Genomic DNA, 11872 nt, shown 5'->3' with positions numbered 1-11872 from the left:
TGAAAGAGGTGACTGTTCTGAGTGCCAGGGGAAGTGAATTCCAAAGTTTGGGTGCAGTAACAGAGAAGGACCTGCCGCCCATTGAAGATAGGCGGAACCTAGGTACACAAAGAAGTTCAGAATTAGAAGACCGGAGTGCGCGAGAAGGTATATAAGAAGAAAGTAGGTCGGAAAGATAGGAGGGAGCAAGACCTTTGAGTGCCTTAAAGGTGAGCAGAAGAATTTTGTATTGCACACGAATAGATACAGGCAACCAGTGAAGATTAAATAGAATAGGGGTGATGTGAGCAGATTTTTTTGTGGAAGTTAATAATCTGGCAGCAGACTTTTGAATGTACTGCAGACGAACAATGGAGTGAGCTGGTAAGCCAGAGAAAAGAGCGTTACAATATTCAAGGCGGGTGGTAATAAATGCATGTACTAACGATTCCGCATCTTTTCTACTGAGGAAAGGAAGAAGTTGCTTGAAAGGAAGTTGAAAGGAAGAACATTTCTGTTTTACTCAAGTTCAGACTAAGAAAATTTGAATGTAGCCAATCCTTTAACTCACTGACACATGAAGATAAGGATGCCATCGAATGGGTAGAATCTGGTTGACAAGCAGTATATATCTGGATGTCATTGGCATAACAGTGGTAGTTAAAACCATGACGACTAATTATTTGGCCAAGAGGCTGAATGTAGAGGATGAATAATAATGGCCCGAGAACTGAGCCCTGGGGAACACCCTGTTTGAGCAAGACAGTGGGAGATTTGGAATTGTGCAGTGAGATGAAGTATTGCCTATCTGTGAGATATGAGGAGAACCAGGATAATGCAGAACCTGAGATGCCAACCTCTGCAAGGCGAGATAATAATATCTTATGACAAACAGTATCAAAAGCTGAGCTGAGGTCAAGTAATAAAAGAAAGTAAGAAAGGATGTAAAAGTATGGTATTTGGGGGAAAAAAGCGCCCCTGCTGTTGGGGCTAAAGGCACAGTAATTAACATGATAATTAATAGATGGCTGACTTTTAAATTTGTTGACATGACATGGTTAGATTCAGATGGTAAATATCATATATTATGTTGGGTGTCCATATTAGAGATAATCACCATGTTTAGAATGAAACCATCATATTTAGAAACATGATATTAATCATATCATATAATAAAATATAATTTGTTGTTACTACTGTAAATATATATTCAATTATTATTGGATCCCCTTCAATACTTTCAGAATCTTTACTTATTAAAATGATTTTGTTTCTGTATTTTAAAATATATATTTTTATATTAACATTTTAATGACAGTATATTTATTGAACAAAAATTAATTATTTTATTTTTCAAAATAAGCAGAAAATAGTACAAACTTTGCTAAAGTGATTGATTTGAACAAGTATTAACTTAGACATTTTTTTTTTAAACTGTATTTTAGCTAAAGTATTTGTATCAATACCATGTGCCTTTTACCCCGTGTGTGGACCCCTTGCAACCTCATACATTTTGTAAGATTTTTAAACAAAATAAACAACTTGAATGATTTATTTTCACACAAAATCTGTTGCTCCATTAGTTCAATACAACATATATATTTTTTCTGCATTTATACATTTTAGGCGCAGTGAATAGCTATTTTTTTCTTAAGGTGGGCCTTTAGCCCCGTTGTACCCTAAATGTGGAGATACAAGGTTTCCGCCTGACCGCAATAATATATACTTATAATAACATATTATTTTGACTTTTATTTTGTTGACCTAGCTAACATTAGCTAGCTTAAATAGAATATATCAACAATAAGCTATCTAATAGTATTGGACATGTTTCTCTGTCTCACTAGTAATAGATTTCAAGGTCAAGATAACCTTAGCCTAACATTCAAATATTATATCCAGTTATCTTCCACAGTATATCAAATATCTTCTGTGGTAATAGATGATAAAATAAGACTAAATGCAGCAATTATACAAAAGCAGCCATGTTGAGTTTCTGCAGTAAATATGTTCCTACTTGCAAAAAATTTGCAAATATCAAAGGTTTCGATATGGGTCATTTTTGACCCATGTGTGTAAAATTGATGTATAAACACAAAATCTGAGTTTTTTTAAAGTAAAGAAATGACAAATGAACATAAAGATTTGTGGAAATCAAAAACAAGACATTTAAAGTGCCCCTATTATGGATTTTTGAAAATTATCTTTCATGCAGTGTGTAACACAGCTCTAAGTGAATGAAGACATCCTGCAAAGTGTTAAATCTGAAAGTTATTGGCTCTCAAAAGAAAGAGTCGACTCTGAATCATTGAAACGAGTCATTTTTAAGTCCCAAGCCGTTTCATGTTGACGTCAATGTAAAACATTAGCATAATGCCTGCCCACTTGTTGGTCTTTTCGCGTTGGTCTGAATGAAAATGCTAATTCATTCTTTGCCACTAGATGCCGATTTTGGTGTGGTAAAATAGCTGTTTCCTCTGTATACAAAGCAGCACTGTGCTCACAAACGCTGCTAATATCAGGCATTACAGACATGATGAAATGAAAATGATACCAATCAGACCAATCACCGCAGATTAGCGTCAGGCAAAGGGGTTTGGAAAAATTAATCGTTGAACGAATCGTTTGGGAGTCGTTGAGCAAGTGAGGTAAAATAAATGCATATTAAAAGACAATGAAAGTGTTTTTTGACCTTGCATGCATGTGAACCTGTTGTTGGGGACTTCCAAAACTAAAATATGAACCTTTCATTACCCATAATATGGGCACTTTAACAAATACCTAGAATAATAAATGATAAAATGCATTTATTTAAAAGATTCAGCAAATAATCACTCAGACATGATTGAAATAACATAGGAAATGAATACGGGTCGTTTTTGACCCATGTCTGTAAAATTGATGTAGAAATACAAAAACTGTGTTTGTTTATAAAGTAAGGAAGGAAAAATAAACAAAATTATTTGTGGAAGTCAAAAACAACATTTAATAACATAGGAAATGAATATGGGTCATTTTAGACCCATGTTGTGCATTAGAAGGGCAGTGTCAAAAAAACTATTTTTATTCAAAAAGTAAGAAAGGAAAAATAAAAATAAGGATTTGTGATGATCAAAAACAAGTTAATTAAGGAATTCCTGGAATTCTGAATGATGAAATTAATTTCTTGCAAAGATATAGAAAAAATAAACTCAATCTGTTCACTTTAGACCCATATTGTGCATCAAAGGGTTAAGTCCAAACAATGTGATGTATATGTTGTCAGAGTTTATTTTTTTCATATTCTTAGGAAATTTGTTGACTTGCATCAAGCTTTTATTGCATCCACCACCTGATCCAGACACACCTGAAATTATTTCACTGATTTTATATATTGGAAATTAGTTAATATTGTAGGTCTGGTCAAGTTAGATATATTTGTCTTGCACATTGCATATACAGTATATGTATAATTAATCATGACAAAATAGAAAGTTTTTGTGTACCCTTGCTAAATGTGTTTAAATACTGATAAAAATGGAAAGTTGTGGCCTAATGGTTAGGGCGTTGGACTCGTAACCCAAAGGTTGTGGGTTCGAGTCTCGTACCGGCAGGGATTGTAGGTGGGGGGAGTGAACGTGGGCTCTCTCCCATGTTCAATACCATGACTGAGGTGTCCTCGAGTCACCATACTTGGCCACATATCACTTCACTTTTAAAAAAAGTATTTATCAGTGTTATAAGAATGCAAATGTAATGCAGAACATTGTGTTGGTAAATTTGCAAAGCAGACCAAAGCTTAGCAATCCATGCAGTGGGTCTCAAGCGAATTATTATAAATGTAAAAAAATTCATACATGAGTTAGTTTTAAGACACTAAAAAATACATATCAAAATCATGTATTATTGTTTTGTACAATGAAAAAAGTAATCAAAAGAGCAAATGGTCACGCTGAAAAAGGGGACATCTCGGCATTTATTTGATCAGCTATGTTGGTTGACGTGTTTAAAATTTTGATCTTTTGAATTAAACAGATGACATAGATCAAAGTGGATAGGCATGCCCAGTCATTGTCATTTAAACTTATGTGAGGGTTTCATAGTGATGTCTGTGATCTCTCTAGTTCTGCTTTCTTGGATTTGATGTCATAAGCCAGCACAACAACAGCAGCTGCAGCAGCCACACCCACCAGAGCACTGACAACCAATCGGATCACAGCTTCAGTAGAATCACAACCATGAACAGAGTCTGAGGGAAGAATAGAACAGAGATGGAATTCTGCATTTCAACAAACAAATATTGATATTTGAGTAATAAAACCAATTGCAAATAATAGACCTTAGGTTAGAAGACATGTTGAATTTAACATGGATGCAGGGTGATACACAGACATTTTTGGGTGCACATACTCAAATGAAAAAAAAAAATCTTAATTACTCAAACTAATTAACAATATACACTATATGGTCATCATATCAACAAATGAATTAATTCTAAATATAATAAAAAATGAAATGATACTAAACTAAAACCACCAGTAGGTGATGGCAAGTCTTAAAGAGTTAGTTCACCCAAAAATGAAAATTGGCTTGTGTTTTACTCACCCTCGAAGCATCCTAGGTGTATATGATTTCTTCTTTCAGACAAATCCAGTTGGAGTTATATTAAAGGGGTCATATGATGCTGCTAAAAAGAACATTATTTTGTGTATTTGGTGTAATGAAATGTGTTTATTCGGTTTAAGGTTAAAAAAACACATCAGCGTTGCATCGCGCCGCGTAAACATAAAACCATGTCTGCATTTGTGATCGGAGAAATGACAAACAACAAGCCCTACTCTACACTGCCCAAAAACTCGCTTTAAATAAAACTTGCTTTAAATATATAAAATATAAAAACTCTTTAAATATAAGAAACGTACTGTAACAACGTTCGTAGTCACGGGAAAAAGGAGGTGGGAACCGGCGAACATTTAAAGAAAGACTTTAATAAAATAAACAAACACAAAACGAAAGTAAAGCGGCAGCCTCTCGCGGACGACTGCCGCACACAAAACACAAAATAAAGTCCAGGCCTGGTCCTCTCTCATCCAACACGGTCGTCACTCCTCCCTTTTATCCTTCCGGAGCTCCTCCGTGAGACTCGAGACCGGTGAGTGGTGCAGGTGTCGCTCATTATCAATTACTCCACCGGCCTCGCTCCATTCCCACGGCACTCGGCCCCGCCCCCACTCGTCACACGTACTTACAGTCTTTGAGTCAGAACAGCAGCCATTGTAGTCTACTCTCCCAGGATCAGGAAACAGTCCTCCATAAAATGTGCTGCACACATCTGAATATTTGGGTTGAAGTGTTCTGGAACAGTGTTGTAAATACAACTTAACCACTGATTTCTAGTCGTGTCCATTTTTGAAAGGCCAAACAAAGTAGTTTCACTCGGCGGCTAGAGTGAACAGAGACCGGGGGCAAGAGTGAGGAACAGCCGGAGGGATAGAGTGAGCAGAGGCGGCGGATTCGACAAAGGAGCATCCGGAGGGCTTGCAGCAACCACATGTGACGACCCCGGGCTAGACTCCGCTTCGTCCATGGTGAAAGCCGATCTGGCGATCCACAGCGCAAAGCACGGATCAGCTCCAGGCATGACGAAGCCGATATCGTCCTCTTTTGGAAGGCCAAACAAAGTACTTTCGCTTTCACAACGAAACACAGCGCCTTCACGACATGGCGGTGGCGGCAACAACAATACTACAGCGAGAATAAAAGTTATGCCTTCTTTCTTTGCGTGAACATTTGGGCGGCGTTATGCAAATCTTCCCAGATAGTGAGGTAGACATGTGGGGGCGTGTTAGAACGAGCCGTTTTAGGTAGGCGTGGCTGACTCTTAACTTTTATAAAGAATATCTCTTTGGATTTGAGACTTTAGTCTTTGTAACTTTACAGATCTTCTTTATGCACCAAGAGCTTGTAACACTCCAAAGAGAAAGGAAAATTTGAAATCGCATCAAATGACCCCTTTAAATAAAAACTACAAATATAAAATAATAAAAAGGGGCTCTAGCAAAAAGGAGATTTATCTAGTCAGAGAGCAAAAGGGCAGGTGCTTTTGTCTATTGTGTGTGTCTATTTGAAGCTTTTTTTACACAAACGGTTGGTATGTTAACAAACAGCAGTACAATTAATTGAATGCACTGTACTTTAGTCTCTCACAGCCTTGTTTTCATTCCTGTCAAAAATTAAATATGACGCTACCCTGGCTATAGGGGATATACATACCTGAATATGTATGACAGAGATAGGGGTTGAGATGTGTAGTCTGATTGATTAATGAATAAGACACAACGCAGCTGTAGGTGTTTTTCTCCTGATATTCCACCTCCAGAGGTAGAGAGAGACTGATGCTGAGATCAGACACACTGATGCTGGACAATAAACTGTTTCCTTTGTACCAGGAGAGAGTCACATGACCCACATTCACCACTGAACACACCAGTGAACATGATGATGATGATGATGATGATGATGATGATGATGAACATTGTGGAGAGTCTCTACTGATGACAGGAACAGGCAGATGAGCTGAAGAACATGCAAACATAAACAGAAATCAAAGTATATTAATCAATCAGTCTGTACATTTATTAAGGATGCCTGTCGTATTTTTAAGGAATATCCATTCATTGTCCAAACCACTTAAGCCTTGTTTAAACTTTCGCATTACACCATACCGCGAGCCTCCGCTAAGTGTGCGCACCCCTCCCCAAAGGTGCTCGCTATTGTACTGTTCTTTAAAACGACATGGGGCGACTTGTAGTAATTGTCCTCTAAACCATTAGGAAACCGTGGTGAGAAGTAGTTTGCCTGTACAAAATTTGGTGTAGTTGTGGAGTTGATCAATGAATTCATTTTTTTAAGTATAAACTGATCAGATTGTGGGTCAATTTGGAGGGCGCATGTGAAAATTATGTTTTTAGTGCACTTAATTGCAACAAAATGGATGCACATTTCTGCCTCTGAATAAAAAAATTTAAAAAAGGAAATTGCATCTTGTCTTGCAATTCTGACTTTTTTTTTCTCAGAATTGTATCATATAAATTTGTATTTGCGTAATATAGTCAGAATTGCAGAATAAAAAGTTGTAATGAACTTTATTTTTTAAATCCTTTTGTAAATCTAAAATTTAAATTTTTAAGATAAGCACAATCAAACTATTATGTTCCCCCATCAATGCAAATGTATCTTTGTGTGGAAGTACAGCATCTAACATGCCACTGTTGTGTCGTTCAGTCATTAGGGATCATGATTATTCGTTGCGAGTAAAGAAAATCCCCTCAAAAAAACCCAAACAAACAAACAAAATCAATATTGGTGTGGCGTTTTCGAGATGGAAGGAGCTTTGCGACCAGCTTGACAGAGACTCTGCTCTCGCATTTGTTTTAATAGACAGTTAAGTAATAGTCATGTACGGATGATTTGAATAGACAACCTGTCACTCGTATGAGATCGACAAACAGCAAACCGCAACCATCCAACTATCCAATCAATTCCACATGGACAAAATCAAGTCCCGCCCTTTTTTTTTCACTCAGATACACATCACAGTAGTGAAGAAAGTGACTGTTGCAACTTTCGTTTCATGCCAACTTTAAAGCAATGCATAGAAATTTTGTCTGAGATGGCGCCAGTGCCACGTCATGTTAACATATGCCATCAAAGTACCACAAGAACAATTCAAGAGTAGTCGGCTGAGGGCCTGTCCCAATACCCACACTTGCAGTCTTGGCCACTTGAGAGTGCATGTAATTGGGTAGTAAAATGTAAAGTGTTGCACATTTTATTGGTGCAGGAATGAGTTGGTGTATTCTGTGAAACAGTAGCAACTGCTTTTTATCACTTAATTAAAAACATATCTGTGTAGAGACTACTGAACAGACATATTTTAAAGCACAAAGTATTGAACATAAAAGTGTGTAAATAAAGCTCTGTAAAACTTTTTTACAACACTATGTTGTTAACTAAAATGCACCGATGTAACGGCCAATAACCGTTATCAGCTGATAAAAAAGCAATTTTCTGCCCTATTGGCCATTGGCCAATTGTTTAAAAACAGCCAATGATCAGGGCTGATTATTCGCTGTCAAATTCAGCTTATCATCAATCACAACTCCAAGGTTTCTAGCTGTTTTTGAAGGAGTTATGGTTGATGAGCCTAACTGGATGGTGAAATTGTGATAACGTGATGGGTTTGATGTAACCACAAGCAGCTCTGTCTTAGCCAGGATGAGTTGAAGGTGATGGTCATTCATCCAGCAAGAAATGTCCGTTAGACATGCTGAGATGCGAGCAGCTATCGTCGGATTATCAGGATGGAATGAGAGGAAGAGTTGAGTGTCATCAGCATAGCAGTGATATGAAAAGCTATGTTTCTGAATGACAGAACCTAGTGATGCCATGTAGACAGAGAAGATAAGTGGTCCAAGAACTGAGCCCTGAGGCACCCCAGTAGCTACAGTAGATGTTGCGACTAGGACACCTCACCTCTCCAAGATACCTTGAAGGACCTATCTGAGAGGTAAGACTCAAATTACTGGAGTGCAGTTCCTGAGATGCCATTTTCCAATAGGGTTGACAGGAGTATCTGGTTCTAGTTCTCTAAAAGAGTTGGGTTAAGAGTGGGTTACTTAAGAAGTGGGGTTATACAAGCCCGTTTAAATGTTGAGGGAAAAACACCAGTGTGAAGGAATGCGTTAACGATGTGAGTGAGTGCAGGTACAACGATAGGAGAAATGGCTTGAAGGAGATTAGATGAAATAGGATCAAGCGGACAAATAGTAGGATGTGTATGACAGTTTGTGATGTGGAAAATTGTGCACTGAGGTTTGTAATTTTATTAATGAAGAATGTGGCAAAGTCGTCAGCTGTTAGAGTTGATGAAGGAGGGGGAAGACAAAGGAGGGAGGAAAATGTTTTAAAGAGCATGCGAGAGTTAGGCGTGTGGGTGCTTCTTTCTTTATTTCGCTCATGAAGAGCGCCATTAAACTCTAGTTTGCGTAGCACCCAGGGGCGCGGGAAGATGTTTTCGGTTGGGGGTGCTGTGTGTGTCCGTGTTGGGGGTTGGGGGCACTAGCGTCACGTGTTCATGAGGATTAGGCTAATCATCCCATATAGAAAACATCACAAGTAAAATTAATCATGTTTATAAAGATAAACATGGGTTTATTATAGCATTTAAATAAACAAAACTGGACACACATAGTTTCTGACGTGTGCTTCTTTCTTTCTTCCGCTCGTGAAGAGCGCCATTAAACTCTATTTTGCGTAGCACCGTGAAACTACACAAAGAAACAACAAAACCAATAAATACAACTCATATACAGAATAATATGATAAATAAAGTTCACATTTACAGAGAAACAGATGAAAAATAAACGAAGAAATTAATAAAGACAGTTTGAAACAACTAATTAACAAGCAGAGCTCACGATTAACATATACATACAAACGAGCTCATATGACTTTTAAATTAACTACAAAATGTAACATACGTCATCTTTACATACCTCGCTCCGCTTTACCAAAGGGTACTAGGTTGAAATTGAGCAGAATCAAGGCACCGTTCACCGTAAAACTCAATTTTATCTTCATGCACTGTGGAGGAACATGAATCTTCACTCTTTTCTCTGCTGATCTGACTATTTTGCGTTAACCTTCCACTGCGTAAAGCACGTAACATGCTCAGAACAAATTTAAAGTGACACGACCATTTTGCGGTCATTTACACTCCCACCAATCATGGTATGATGAATCAACAGAACAAACTGAAAATGAATCAGAACATGATTTTGAACCTTAATATGACCGCCTTTCAGTTTCATGAATGTAGGTAATGACTAGAAAGCATTTCAGAAATAATTACTTGGTCTGATATGAGGGTATCACCCAAGCCATTAACAGTCACTCTTCTTCAAGAAGCACCACCAATTTCTGGATGGGCCTTTCAATGATTGTGGGCTTGGAAGGTTGATCACGTTTGCTAGTGAGTTTTCGTTCTCCTACTTGTACCTTCACTCGCCTAACAAATCCATCACTCTCTTTGACAGTTTCAGCCACTCTGCCTAACTGCCATTGACTTCTTGGGAGCATATCCTCTTTGATGATTACGACATCATTTACTCTGAGGTTTCAGCGAGGAGTAGGCCCCTTTTGACGCGTTGAAATGTTAAGAAGATACTCCTTTTTCCAACGACTCCAAAACTGCTCAACCAAGTATTGGACTCTACGCCATCGTTTCGTAGCGTACATGTCTTCTTTGACAAATTTTCCTGGAGGTGGAAGTGCAACATCGGATTTCATTAGTATTAAATGGTTTGGAGTTAGAGGTTCGAGTGAATTTGGATCATTAATGCCATCTACCGTTAGCGGATGACTATTAACTATAGCCATTGCTTCATAGAACAACGTTCTAAGTGAAGCATCGTCAAGCCTGCCTGGGCACTGAGCAAGTGTGGCATTGAGTACATTTCGAACAGTTCGTATTTGACGCTCCCAGATGCCTCCAGCGTGGCTTGCAGAAGGAGCATTAAAGACAAATTCACATTGTTTCTCAGAGAGAAAGACTTCCAGAGCTTTGGTGTCAACTTGTTTCAGTGATTCTTTGAATTCATTCCTGGCTCCCACAAAGTTGGTACCGTGGTCACACTGAAGTTTACAAACTGCTCCTCTAAGACTGATAAAGCACCTCAAGGCATTAATGAAGGCATCCGTAGACAAATCTTCAATCATCTCAATATGAACTGCGCGAGATGATAGACAGGTGAATATTAGGCCGTATCTCTTGTACTCCTTGCGAGCTCTTTTTATGACAAATGGCCCAAAACAGTCCATGCCGCAGAATGTGAAGGGTGCAGATACTTCAACACGCTCTTTGGGAAGTTCTGCCATTCGTTGTTCTTCTGTCGGTCGTCTAAGTTTTCGACATTGCACACACTTGTGTATCAGCTTGGCGATTGACTTGCTGCCTCCAATGATCCAAAATCCATTCATTCTAAGCTCCATTTGAGTTTGATTTCGACCCTGATGACAAACCTTGGCGTGGTAATGTGACAGAATTAGCTTAGTGATGTAACTATCTTTTGGGAGAATCACGGGATGTTTTAGTTCTTGACTGAGTGATGACTTTCTCAGTCTTCCACCTACACGAAGAAGACCTTTGTCCAAAATGGGATCTAGGTAGTACAACGCACTAGCACTTGGAAAAGTGTTCCCCTTCTCGGTCATTCTTATTTCTTTGGAGAATGCTTCCTGCTGGACAAGTTTGATCACCACTTCAGCAGCCCTCTGACGCTCCTCAACAGTCACATGATCACTGGGGTATTTCTGTTTTGATCCTAGTCTTTTTATCCTTGCAACAACCTTTAAAAGCATTGACCAAGAAGAAAATCGACTGAAACGACTGAGAATGTCTGTACTGTTATTGACCGTGGTTGCGAATGTTTGGACTGATTTAACTTCAGGGTCACCAACAAGCAGGTTGACAGAGGTGTACGGTGTTGGACTTACTTTTTGTTCCCACAGAAATTTTGGTCCTGATAACCAGATCGATGAAGGAATGTCAGCGGCGTGAAGCCCTCTAGAGGCGTGATCAGCTGGGTTCTCTGTTGTATTAATGTAATACCACTGACTCTGATCCGTAATGTCTCTTATCAGCTGCACACGGTTAGCAACGAATACATGAAACCTTCGTGCTTCGTTGTTAATATATGCCAGAACAACCTGTGAATCGGTCCAGAAAAATTCTTGATCAATCTTCATTTCAAGCTCTGTTTTCAGCATGACACTCATTTTTGCAGTTAAGACAGCCGCCACAAGTTCCAATCTTGGTATGCTTGTGATTTTTGTAGGTGCAACTCTGGCCTTT

At 38.5% G+C, this 11872-nt stretch overlaps 1 protein-coding gene and 1 long non-coding RNA gene across 2 annotated transcripts in view; both read right to left on the bottom strand.

Annotated features, from left to right (window-relative positions):
• The window catches only part of LOC107570779 (uncharacterized), an 11535-nt gene extending 6710 nt beyond the window's left edge, over positions 1-4825 (bottom strand). The window contains exon 1 of the long non-coding RNA XR_001607087.1: positions 4815-4825. This is a non-coding gene — a long non-coding RNA (uncharacterized lncRNA). The remainder of the gene's footprint in view (positions 1-4814) is intronic.
• Positions 4826-5390: 565 nt separating this feature from the next.
• Positions 5391-11872, bottom strand: part of LOC107570777 (uncharacterized) — a 26475-nt gene continuing 19993 nt past the window's right edge. The window contains exons 3-4 of the mRNA XM_016257038.1: positions 6232-6534; positions 5391-5401 (exon numbers count right to left, since the gene is read on the bottom strand). Coding sequence (XP_016112524.1) covers positions 5391-5401; positions 6232-6534 — 314 coding nt within the window. The remainder of the gene's footprint in view (positions 5402-6231; positions 6535-11872) is intronic.

Source organism: Sinocyclocheilus grahami, unplaced genomic scaffold, assembly GCF_001515645.1.
Source record: "Sinocyclocheilus grahami isolate Dianchi unplaced genomic scaffold, SAMN03320097.WGS_v1.1 scaffold1504.1, whole genome shotgun sequence".
Lineage (NCBI taxonomy): Eukaryota > Metazoa > Chordata > Actinopteri > Cypriniformes > Cyprinidae > Sinocyclocheilus > Sinocyclocheilus grahami.
Note: the sequence above shows the minus strand (reverse complement) of the source record. Positions and strands in the feature narration are given on the sequence as shown.